Genomic DNA, 12,488 nt, shown 5'->3' with positions numbered 1-12,488 from the left:
ACGTATGCTGCATACCTTCAGGGCGAGGGCATAAGGGATCTAAATCGCTGCTTAGCTCAGGTTTCATGCTTGATTTGCAGTTCACCTTTATGCACCACTATTAAATTACTCCTTTCCATTTCATACTCACTATTCAACCTCCATTAACCCCCCTTTCACCTGACCAGACATCAATTCCAAGGAGTCTAGTACAGCTGGATCCACCACCTCTGGCTCCTGCCCAGCCAGGATGCCCAAGCTACTCCAGGGCTGGCAGCTCTAAAGCATAGCAATGTTGAGCTGTTAGCTAGAGATTCTCATTAAACCAAGTTAAAACCCTGCACGGGGCCCAGCCTACACTCTGGCCTCAGAGAGGCACATCTCCCCTCTAACACTGTCGCCCTTTGCTCTCATTCCACCTCCCCCCACATCGCTTCTGCTCCCTTCTCCCCTGAACCAGCCACATGTTTCTCCCCACCACACACTGCTGAGCAGCCTCACTCTCTGCACCACAGATAGTCCTTCCCCCTGGGTGACTGGTCCCTGAGGGCTGCTCCTGTTTCCTCTCCTCTTGCGGGGCAGTGGCTCCTAGGAGAGGCAGCATGCTAAATATTGTGCTGTACTAACTTCATCTGGTTCTTTACAGGTGGACTGATAGCACTGTTGGTTCTGCCTTGTTTCCAGCCTCTCTAGTTGCTTCCTCGCACTGAGCCTGACACCTGCAGAACAGCTGGAAACCAGCGAGCCCGTGACCAGGGAGCTGTCCGCAAAGCAGCAGCAAGAGCTCTGCACCACCGCCCTGGACTCTGGAGCTCAAACACCCCTGGGGCCCGATCCTGTGAGGTGTGCTCAGACGCACAGTTCTTCACCCGAGCAATGCCCCTGATATCAGTGGGATTCCTGCGGGGGGCAAAGGCCACTCGCGCCGATGAGGGCCGTGGGATTGGGCCTGCAGGCTGGGTCTAGCGCCGAGCTGGAGCATGTGATGTGCTTTCTACACCAGCGGACTGCCTGCATTTTGAATGTGGGTAGAGGCAGGACCTCCCCTGGCCACAGAGTCAAGTTTAGAACTTGTGCAAACACAGTTTCTGTACCCAGGTTACCAGCAGCAGCTCTGATCGTTTACACTGGAAGAAGTTTAATAATTGATTAATTTCCTTCTCACTCTTCCTACTGCTCGCTTATTTTCCACACCTCCAGGGGGTTGGACTGGGTCCCTTTGTTCCAGCACTGACCATCTGCTGAGTACTAAGATGCAACTTACTAAATACATCACTAAATAGCCACTGCCTCCCATGCTGACCCATATCATCCTATTGTTTCCTTGTGCCCCCTTGTCTGCCTGCCTGTCTGTCTCCACCTGTTGTCTTTTGTCTTATATTTAGATTGGAAGCTCCTTGGGGCAGGGACTGTCTTTGTTGGTGTTTGTACAGCACCTGGGCCATGACTGTGGCTCCTTGACGCTGCCACAGTGCACATAAATACATTAATTATCCTAATTGTTATTAACAGAAGTGCTTTAGACATACAGTAATTTCTCTTGTCTATACAGCAAAGGGACAAAAGTGCCCAGATTCCTTAATTATTTCTCACTCAGTTCTTTGGGCCAGAACCTCAGTGGGGGAAAACAGGCATCGCCCCATATGATTTCAGTGGTACCGGGCTGATTTAAGCCAGCTGAGGATCTGAGCCGGTGTGGGGCGGGGAGGTTTGACTACACTGAAGTCATGGGGTATGAGTGCAACTTGAGTTGCAATCTTTTAATCTAGCCTGGGTAATGACTTGCTGAGTTAGTCTATACTGCCGTGGCTTTGCTGCTCTCGCACTGGAGCTAGCTAGCTCAAATCTGTCTAGTCGAGCTGCGACCAACCCTACTGCACTATAGATATACCTGGGGAGTGTGTAGGCCAAAGAAACCAAAGGATTAATGATACCATGAAAAATACATGTGAACAAGTACAAATCATTGCAAGAAAAGGCAACGCCAAGCCCACATTGCAACTGTTTGCAGTGTCCAGGTAAGAGCTTAAGCTGGCAGGTAAGAGCCTTAAGAGCTTAAGCAGGACTTACGTGAGGTACCTTCCCTCTGCAGGGCATGCATTTCACCCAGCCAGTCCTCCAAAGCAGCCGGAAACAGCTAAGATTTCCCAAGGGTCTGAGAACCTATTTGTAAAAACGATTATTGACCCTTTTTGCTAATATTGAAAATTCTTGGACAAGTTCCTAACAGCTCTCACAGATTCCCAGGCTGTCACACTGTGACCAGCCAAGCTGCCCTCCTGCAAGGTAGAAAACTTCCCTGAAATAATTTCCCAGCCAGTATCCATTGCCCATAACGCAGCATGCCCTCCCCTTTGCACAAACTCTTTGCTTGACGGAACAAAACAATCCGGGAGGCGGTATGCAGTCCAGCCTTCATGCATGCAGCCCCTTGAAACAGCGATCTTTACAAATACAAGCTAGGTTGTGCGGGTAATTTCTGTAATGCTGACGAGTGGAAGTTTTGTCTTTCAAAGCGAGAGAGTGGGCTTCTCCTGGACAGTGTCCTACCAACACAGACTAAGCAAAAACCAAAATAAAATGACAATTACCTGGCACAGGGCCCGATCCTGATTCACTTAGTGCTGAGCACACATAACTCTGGTGGCTGGTGAACAGCACCTCCCAGGATCAGGCCCAGCATTAGAATACTTTGTTCTGTGCATCAAGAAACAGCTCAGCAGTTATGGATGAGAGAGGCTGCTAGGCTAAATCCTGGTCCCTTTGAAATCAATAGCAAAACTCCCATTGACTTCACAAGCACCAGGATGGTCAGGGCTGGTTACATTTAATTAGTCTGGCTATTGCATTCTGCATTCTCATTAGAAACCAATGAGATGAACAGGAAGTGATGTGCACCGTGCCGTCTTCTTGGTGCACTGTTACCTCTGATTTGCTTCGGAAGCCCAAACATCTGGACAAGGGGAGCAAAGTATAATCAGCGGGGTCAGGCAGTGGGTCTCTCTCCTTTTCCACCACATCTTGGGGACTGGTGTAGGCTTGACTTGTTTTCAAGTATAAATGTTCAGAAATAAATACGCAATATACATTCATTGAGGGAAACCCACTTTTAACTCTCCGTGTGCTGCATGTTCATTTGGGTGAGGGTCTTACATCCGGAACAAGGGCCCTTTCTCTGGCATGGAAGGACTGGAACTTGTAGCTGGGGAGAATAAAGGCTGATTAGGGCTAGGACTTGAATTCATCCCAGTAGGAATATAATATAAACTCTCCATGTAGTTGCAGTCGGTGGCTTGAGTAGCTGGTGGAGCTTCGCCTTTTGGACTAGGGCTGAAGGTTTCAGTTACATTTGTATTTTCTTGACCGGGCTGTTGATTTGGCAGATCGGGATGGACGGATGGCATAGCCACAGGAGGAGGAGGAAACCCTGGGAATCCTGGATATGGTATGTAGGGAGGTCCGTAAACCCCTGGATTCATGACCAATGGGTTGAAAGGAGATGGGTAAAGCCTACTATGTGATGCCAAGGGGACTGGGGGTATCAACACTTCAAGGTACTGGCCTGTCTCTGGGTCATAGAGCATTTTCAGCTGCGGCTGTCTGGGAGGTTCCATGTAGTAGCACTTCCCGCTGTCTGGATCAATGAGCATTTTCCTGTGAGCCTGGGGCTGGGGAGCAAAAGACCTGGTGGGGCTAGGGGCACTTCTACTGCCTGGTGAAACACCGTTGTTCCTCCTCAAGAAATTGGGTGAGTCGTTGACTCTGTGATGGGGCTGAACATGGCTTGGCTGGTCATTCACAGAGTGGTCTGCGGCTGCCTTGCCCTCTGGCGCTTTCAACTGTGGAGACTCATTGCTTATTGTGCTCACGGGTGCTTCCCCACCTGGCTGGTTGAACACATTGGAACTGACCAAAGTGTGGTCTGGATGGGAGGGCACCAAGGGCTTAGGAGCTGCTTCGGGTTTCTGGGCTTTCACGGGAATTGTTAAATAGTTGGCATTCTCAGCATGGGTGGCTGTGAAATATTGCTCGTTTCCTGCCTGCTGTCTGTTCAAGTGATCCCAATTCTCCCTCTGATCTTGGAGCTTTCCAGCTGGGGGTGATGGTGCAGCAGAAGGAACTCCTGGTAGTCTGGTTTCTTCACTGTATTCCTTTGATCTCAAGGAGGCATTGGAATTGGCACACTCTGGAGACATGCGGGTTGCTGGCACAAACACCTGGCTATCCAACGGCCTGGGGGCATCAAACATTTTATTCTGGGCCTTCTGCTGATATGAACTGTTAACAGACTGATTGTTTGCTGGTGTGTTTGTGTGGGATGTTTGGGTACTTGTCACTGTTGGCTTTATGGGCTGTAGATGTCTGTAGCCTTCCTTGGTCCGTTCAGAGACATTGTTTTCTTCTTTTGGACTGACAGAAAAGTCTTGACTGTCACAAGGTGTCAATGAGATGATCTCGGTGGATAAATCCTTCTGAAATGGCCACTCAGGCTCCTTGTGGGCGTGAGCCTCCTGAAAATGACCTGGCCTGGCGGTGCTGCGAGTGATGTCAGTGTGGTTCTTGGTGTCCTTAGGAGAGGCTGAAGATGGTAACAGAACAGCTTTGCTTTTTTCTAGGGAGTTGCAATTAGCTTGTGTCGTAGCTCTTCCATCCGAAGCTGAGTAAGTTGGAGCAGGGAAGGGGTCAGCTTGTGTTCTGTGTGGATGCTTGGAAAGAGAACTGTTGACTTTAATATGAAGCTGGGATTCCATCTGAGGTGCTTTCCTCGTGGCTTTGGAACATGGGGTTACATTTAGCTCACTCCTCTCGTAACACACTGGTTTATTTTCAGACTTTAGCTGGGGTTCTTCATTCTCAACTACAACCTTCTTCTTGGACTGAATTTGAGTGATGTGGATTGGAGATTCACCCACTGCAGTGCATTTGTTTTCGGTAAGACTGACAGGTTCATCCACGTGGGGCTTAGTGATGGGGTTTAAAGCGGCACTGTGTTGCCGGTCACTCGCTCTCTGATCTGGTATGGAAAGCGCTGACACATCTAAGTTCAACTGCTGCTCCCGGTTTTTTCCATGTGAATGGGTCTTCGTTTGCACATCATCTTTGCGACACACTGAGGTGCAGTGTATAAACAGAGGGGAAGTTGCAGTGGACTCCTTTGTTGATAGGCTTATGCTATTCCCACTGTTGGTTTCTTGGTCTATATTGAAGCTGTCTGAAGATTTAAAGCACAAGCTATAGGTGTTCTTAACTAACTTTCTGACGTCCCTGGGCTGATGTATTCGCCCCCTCCCTTTACTCTCTGTCTTCTTGGCCTCTTGAGCACGCAATGCTTCAGGGGGGCTGCTTTTCCCATCGCTGCGTGATCTGCAGGAAGTGGGCAAAATGAGAGAGGAATACTTGTTGCTCTGCACTGCTGCTGGCCTCTTCTCCTCGGCACCTCCCTCCGGAGTCAGCTGCCTGGAGACATTCAGCATCTTCTGCTGCTGCTCGGGTTTGCTCTGTGGGATCAGTTTCATCTCCTGCGTTGTGGACGTGAAGATGTTCCTGGCTGGATCCCTGGGCACCACCACACTTTTTGGCTTGAAGGGGACCTTCTCCTCTTTCCATGACGTGTGCTTGTTCTTGCTGATTGCTCGCTGCTTCAAACTGGGCCATGGCTTTTGTGCTTTGGAAAACGTCGGGGCGACACCCAAGCCTTTCACCTCAGCCTGCTTGGATTCAAACAGGGCACGAGCTCTCCAGTATTCTTTCCTCTCTCTGGCAACCTGCTTCCTGCAGTCGCCTGAATCCCTGTTCACGCCATCTGCCAAGATGGGGAGTGGCTTGGACTGGGTGGCTTCTTGAGACTTCAGTCTTTCATTCAGCTCGTTGAACGTCTTTTTCAGCTTGCAGACATTTTCCCTTTGCTGCTCGTTCAGCACTACCCCTTTGGTAGGCCGCATGGCATCAGTGCTTTCTTGGCTCATTGACTCAGACCTTTCGCTCATTGAATGACTCTGCAGATCTTCAGCTGAACAGCTGCAGTCGGACTTGGACAGAGAACTTGACTTCCCTTCCGTGAAATCCCCCACGAGGTCTGTACTTACGGAGGATGGTACAGAAGAGGTCGAGCTGCCTTGCATCGATTTCTGCTCCATTCTGATCCTCTGCTCGTACTGCATTTTCTTGGCCAGCACATTTTTCACCAGGCAGGAGGCCATCCTGGTTTTGCTGTACGAGTCGTCTAATGACGCTGTTCTCAGAAACTGTTTGTAGTTTATCCTGAATTCATTGCTGATGGTCCTGCCCTTTGGGCAGGGGTCGTTCCTGGGGGCTGCAAAGGGCTGCTGGGCAGCGCAGTCCCCTGCTCTGAGGAAATTCATCTCATTCCTGTCTCTCTGCTTGAGCTGGATCTGCCGCTTGGGCACGGTCCTCTTTTTGGAGTGGCCCTTTTTGCTGTCGGCACTTTCCAGCACCACATCAAGACACTCGAACGGGTCCTTCCCGAATGAGTAACTGGGCGGATCTTTTTCTGGGACTTGGCTGGCAGCTGGGAATTGTCTGCTGCCCTTTGCCTGGCTGACCACCTCTGCTTTTCTCAGCTCATTACACGTTGACCACCTGTTCATTCCATTACTGTCTTCTGACAAGGAATTGGACAAGCTAGACGATGTCCTGTTACTAGAACTGTACATATGTAGGGAACCACCGTGAGGGCACGAGAGGCTCCGGAACGACAGAGCAGTGAGCTTCTGAACTTCATTATCAGCCTCTTCGGAGTCGCTCCCAGCACTGGAGTTGTCAGCGCAATACTGGGGGCAGGGGGCCTTGCTAATCACAGGAGCTCTGCTGCCCTTCGTATTGCGCTCTTTGAGGAACATCTCCCTGGGTTTCGGTGCATTGAATCGTAAAGGCGGATCCAAATATTTAGACCCACTGTCTCCAGGCTGCAGCTCTCTTGTGGCTAGCCCCATCCTGCTGCTGTACCCTGGAGCAGAGCTATTCTTAGCAGGGCCCGTGATTGACATCTGAACCTGTTGCTTCTCCTTGGCACTGAGGTAGCCTCTGTATCTGCAAACTTGATTGCTTGCTGCACACTCCCTGCCTGCCTGGGGGCTAAATGTCCTCTCAGCTGTGGCTGTTAAACTCCCCCCTGAAGCCTGGCTTCTATTTAAAGCTGAATGAACTACGGCCATAGAGGCAGCAGCACAAATATCACCAGCACCTTTGCTGTTTTTATCAGGCAGCTCCCATGTGACTTTGTCAAAATCACTTGGTGTCCCATGTAGTTGCTCAGCTGGGTCCTCAGAAGTGCCCCTCCAAAAACCTTTCAGGCCAGCCAGGCTCTGTTCAGAAAGGCTCACCGGTACAGTTTTGTTCTTGCGATGCAGATCGCTTTCATCAGCTGGGTCACCATCAGGCGGCTGGGTTAACAGAGTGTCTCCTTCATCTTCCAGAGATTCCACGCAGTCCTTAAAACTCTCAGCCCCCTCTGAGCACAGAGCAGTGTGGTAAGAAGAAACAGAGGAGTCCGATGTGTCCTTTAGGGAGTCCCCTTGGGACTGGCTAGGTGTGTGGCTGTTCTTTTCTGAAGCAGCTTCTTTGCATTCAGAGTCACTGAAGATCCCCTCCCCACTTAATCCATCAGGCTCAGGGGGCTGCCCTGGCCTAGAGAACTGGACAGTATTTCTTTTCACTGCGGGGATCATTTTTTATTCCCTGCAGCACATGCTAGGTTCAGAGGGGTCCATTTGAAACAATGCAACTCAGGCTCCACTTTATATTTGGTGGAGCTGGTGCTATTTCCCCTGGGACTTGAGAACCTGATCTTCTCCGGAGGCTCGTTTTCCATCCCCGCTGTTTGATACGGTCATAATAAAGAGCAAAACCCTGATCACATGCCCATTATAGGTTGCCAGCCTAGGAAAGGAGAAACAAACAGATATCATATGCTAGCAGCAAGACCGACAATAACTGGCCAGAGCCAAGGTATCAGTGATTTATTTTTGTTTTCAAGCAACGCAACTGAATGAAAAGTTCAGCTCGACCGTACGTGTTCAGGAAGCTGTTCCGAAATGCAGCCAGCTATAAACTATGCTCTGAGAAACAGCTGTGAGATGCAGCCCTAGCAAAATACCAGCATGGTTCTCATGCACTGACTGCTCAGCTGCGAGGTACTGGGGGAGGCAGCACCCTTTCCATAATCTAACAAGTCTCTGCCTAGATGGCCCCTTTAATGTGCGGCGCTTTAGTGGCCGCCCTCCCAAAAACGGCCAGGATGCTGAGAACAATACTAAACATCCATGAATAAATCAGAGATAAAGATCATAGTATCATAGAAATGCAGGTCTTGACGGGACTTTGAGAGGTCGTCTAGTCCAGCCCTCCCCCCTTCCCCCCCCCCCCCCCGCACTGAGGCAGGACCAAGTAAAGTTAGACTATCCTTGACAGATGTTTGTCCATCCTGTTCTGAAAAACCTCCAGTGATGGGGATTCACAACCTTCCTTGGAAGCCTGTTCCAGAGCTTAACTAGCCTTCTGGTTAGTTTTTCCTAATATCTAATCTAAATCTCCCCTGCTGCAGATCAAGCCCATTACTTCTTGTCCTACCTTCAGTGGACATGGAGAACCATTGATCACCGTCCTTTTTATAACAGCCCGTAGCATATTTGAAGACTGTTATCTGGTTCCCCCGTCAGTCGTCTTTTCTCAGGACTGAACATGCCCAGGTTTTTTATGTTACAAACAAGCATTCACAAAAAAGTTCCCTTTATTATGAGTATTGGATACTCAGGTCCAAGGGGTTTGGATGCCCGATTCCCATTAAAATTAACAGGAACCAGGCATCTCTCAACCCCCCTAGACTGTTCTGAAAGTCTTAGCCTCAAAATTCATTCTGTAACAACACAAGCCCCTTAAAGCTGGATCATTGCCAGCTGTACTTTTCAAGTAAATTATTAAAATGTTTTATTAGTGAAAAAATCTGAGCCCTTTGGGGCAGCTCTTGTGCCGTGTAATATCACTGCAGGGTGAAATTTTCCAAAGCACCTAAGATTTTAAAGCCAGAAGGGATCGTTGTGATCGCCTAGTCTGACCTCCTGCATAACACAGGCCATAGAACTTCCCTGAATTAATTCCCGTTTCAAATCCAGTAGCTGTGGCAGATCTAGAGCATATTTTGATGTATTGAGGGCTGTACTGGAATTTCACGCTATCACTTTAAGACTGTGGGGGGCTTTTTAGTCCTGCTGGCAGGCTAGGGGGCTCGGTAAGGAAGCCTCAAAGTGTACGATCAGAGTCAGTCTGAAAAGGTTGAGTTTAAAGAAAGGTGAGGTGAGTTGTGCCTCTCTCTGCCTTACAGAGCAGCCTGTTTTCTCTCTCTTGGTTTTTGGGATCAAGTGTGTACTCATTCTGAATTTTAAGACAGAAAGTAGTGGTATGTTGCAAGCTTCCAGCAAGAGTATGCATATTTTTTATCTAACTTCGCAGTATGCGTGCCGTGAACATAACACACAGCTTTTAGAGAAACATTCTTGATTGAAAGATTTCTAGTGATGGAGAATCCACCACAACCCTCTCCAGAGGATTTAGGCACCTAGGTGCAGATTTTAAAGGGGTTTAGGTGCCTACCTCCCATTGAGAATTAAGGGCCTAAAAGCCTTTGAGGATCTGGCTGTTAGGTGCCAAAGTGCTATTGACTTTTAATGAGATTTAGGCCTTGAAGTGCACAAGGTGCTTTTGAAAAAACCTGAGTATAATTATAATACTAATGATGGTTAATCACAGATAAGCACTTTCATTAATCAACAGGCTGAGTTTCATTTTTGCCTTTCAAAAGAATACCCAGTAGGGGGAAAGACCCTCTCACAAGCAAGCAGTGCCATTCGCTGAGCTTTTCTCATTTTCATCCAGCAAGTTGATTTTACTGAGTATCAGCACCTTCATAGGCATGTCCTCCTAATGCTAATCTGTAGCCCTAGGGTTCCCAAGTGCATATTTATTTTGCAACTATCATTGTGGGATTGCACTCAAAACTGCACAGACAGTGAAGAAAGCAATTTCAGTGGAACGATTGTTATTGATTAATAAGAATGTATTGATACATCTCAGTGTTACAGAGATCTGGCCTCGGCCTGCCAAACCTTACTCGGGTAAGTAGTGGTTGCTCATGCAGGCAGGCCCTTTGGAGTGAATGGATTGTGTGTAAGGATTACTCATCTGAGGAGGGATTTTTTAGGATCAAGCCAGAGGCAGGATTTACAGAGGCAAGTAGAAACAGGCCCTGTGCTGGGAATGTGACAGATCCCTTTACAAACAGCAGTTCAGAACCAGCTTCTCAGGGAGGGCCTGGATGGCGTTTTAAAATTACAGATGCTTGGCAAACTGGCCCGCCAGGACCACTGCTCTGTCTCTAGAGAGACAGAACGCAGCTATCGATTGTACATGGAGGGAATGTTTCATTTGGAAAGGAGATATTGACTTAACACCTCTGGATTAGCTCATACCCATGACCTCCCCCGACTGCTCAGGCCCAGACCCTTCCTGGCCCTACAGGGTCTGCATGGAGGGCAGGGTCCAAGGAGATCCTGAGTGAGGGCCAGGCAGAATTACAGTCCCCGAGCGCAGGCCAGAGCCCAAAGGGGTGGAGACACCTTGAGAAGAGGCAGCACCAGGGCTCCATCTCCCATCCCCCACTATTTTGTGTCGAGTGGATACACTGGCTGTGTGCAGGGGCATTCTTCTTACTTGAGGCAAAATGCCTCTCACTCAGGGCTTAGAAAAAACAACAATTATTTTTCATGGGAAATGTTGAAAATTTTTCATTAAAATGGGTTTTTTTTAAACCAGTGAAAGTTTTGTTGGGTTTCCAACAAAAAACGGAAACCCCCTCCTCCCCCAAATGTGTGGTTTTCGATACACAATTTTCAGTAAAACATGTTCAGTTTTCAAAAACAAGAATGAGACAATCTCTACCAAAGCCCACAATACTTTCTGCTGATATTTTTTCAATTTCCGGGTTTCTCAATGAAAAACTGGCCAATTTTGAGCAAAATAATTTTTTTTAATGAAAAAATGTTTTAATGAAACAATATCCAGCTGCTCCAAGGGGGCAGTGACTGTCCCTTGCTGTGGATTTTGCTTACAAGCCACATCAAACCCTCCATTATTCTGTGTTGCTTCCACTGAAGGCCGGGGGATAGTTTGCCATTGATTTCAAGGGGAGCAGGAGTAGGGCCATTAGTTCTGTAGTCAGGAAAAACTCTCATTGTTTGCAATGGGAACAGGATCGGGCCCTAGGAGAGGAGCATGGGATCTGGCCCTTAGATAGTTCAGAACAGGATAAAAGTTGGACTCAAAGCCTCAATCTGAACCCTACTGGACGTTGAGGTCATTTGGATCCAGATCCAGGGCTGAACCCTGCAGTTCAAACCCATCTCTAAACCGGAGGGTCACTTTGAGTTGTATTTAGTTCCCTTCTCTAAGAGATGAAGGATAACAGAGCAGCTGCCTTTTTGCAGCTCAGGGCACCCTTGGCAATATTTATAAATACAAGTATTATCACTACAGATCCTTTGGTTTTCTCTCGCTCCCCCAACCAGTAATGGCCTGACAAAAAGCAGGCACTGGGACTCCCCTCCACCCCACCAAAAGAAGCCAGGCAATACATATGTTTTGCAGCATGCAAGGGCAACAGATGTAGATGCTTTTGGACCAAGTTCTCAAGTTGAGGGCCCTTGCAGACAACACCCTGCTAGGACCCCCCTCTTTTTTTATATGTGGGAGTCTCCGGCTTATTTTGCCTAGGCACTGACAGAAGGAAATCCACAGTTAAAATCAGTTGCACCAGGATCATTTATTTAATGTGGCTTTTCTGCATCGCTCATTTCAGAGATGCCTTTCTCCCCTCGCCCCTCCCCCCGTCCTCTGAAGACAAAACTCTATTCACAAGTGACTGCTAAATTAAGAAGGTTAAAATTACCTTTGGAAGTACTCAGGGTACTGTGGCAAGTAACGTGTGTTCTTGTGAGCATTTCAGTGTCCAAATGCCAAAGGCTTTACCCAGCTCCCCGAACATCAGTACCATAGTGAAATAAAGTTGAGACTGTTAAGAGTACAGCTGACACTGACTTAGACAGTCATGTCACAGCGGAGGGATCCAACCACACCATTCCCAAAGTGGGTGCCAAACTTGTCTCAATGCCAAGAATGTATTCTGTCTCTGCAGAGCTTGAAACCAAATCTGCCTTTGGAGCAGACAGCTCCAAGCTCATCCATGTTTAGATAAAGTTGTGTGAAGAAAGATCTTCTTGATTGGGTTCAAAGCACATGAATCTGCATCTGAACATCAATGAGACTATGCAGAAGTGTCAGCTTCATAGCTATAAAATCAGATGTACTAGACTGGTCTTACTGGAGATTATGATCTGGGTTGTTGTTGTTTGTTAATATAGATCAGCAAAATAACAGCGGCAGGTGCTGATGCATCAGAGCTGTGCCAGGTTTAGAAGTAACTGGAGACTCCTGTTCAA

The 12,488-nt window shown here is 48.1% G+C and overlaps 2 protein-coding genes across 2 annotated transcripts in view; both read right to left on the bottom strand.

Moving 5' to 3' along the window:
• Positions 1 to 12,061, bottom strand: part of MZB1 (marginal zone B and B1 cell specific protein) — a 28,724-nt gene extending 16,663 nt beyond the window's left edge. The window contains exon 1 of the mRNA XM_024194004.2: positions 11,939 to 12,061. The gene's annotated coding sequence lies outside the window, so the exon portion shown is untranslated. The remainder of the gene's footprint in view (positions 1 to 11,938) is intronic.
• PROB1 (proline rich basic protein 1) lies at positions 1,860 to 7,686 on the bottom strand. The gene has a single exon (XM_024194001.3). The coding sequence runs from the start codon at positions 7,665 to 7,667 to the stop codon at positions 3,129 to 3,131; it is 4,539 nt and encodes a 1,512-aa protein (XP_024049769.2). The 5' UTR covers positions 7,668 to 7,686; the 3' UTR covers positions 1,860 to 3,128.
• Positions 12,062 to 12,488: the final 427 nt, after the last annotated feature.

Source organism: Terrapene carolina, unplaced genomic scaffold, assembly GCF_002925995.2.
Source record: "Terrapene carolina triunguis isolate 2854851 unplaced genomic scaffold, T_m_triunguis-2.0 Scaffold838, whole genome shotgun sequence".
NCBI lineage: Eukaryota > Metazoa > Chordata > Testudines > Emydidae > Terrapene > Terrapene triunguis.
This window is presented reverse-complemented; position numbering and strand designations above follow the sequence as displayed.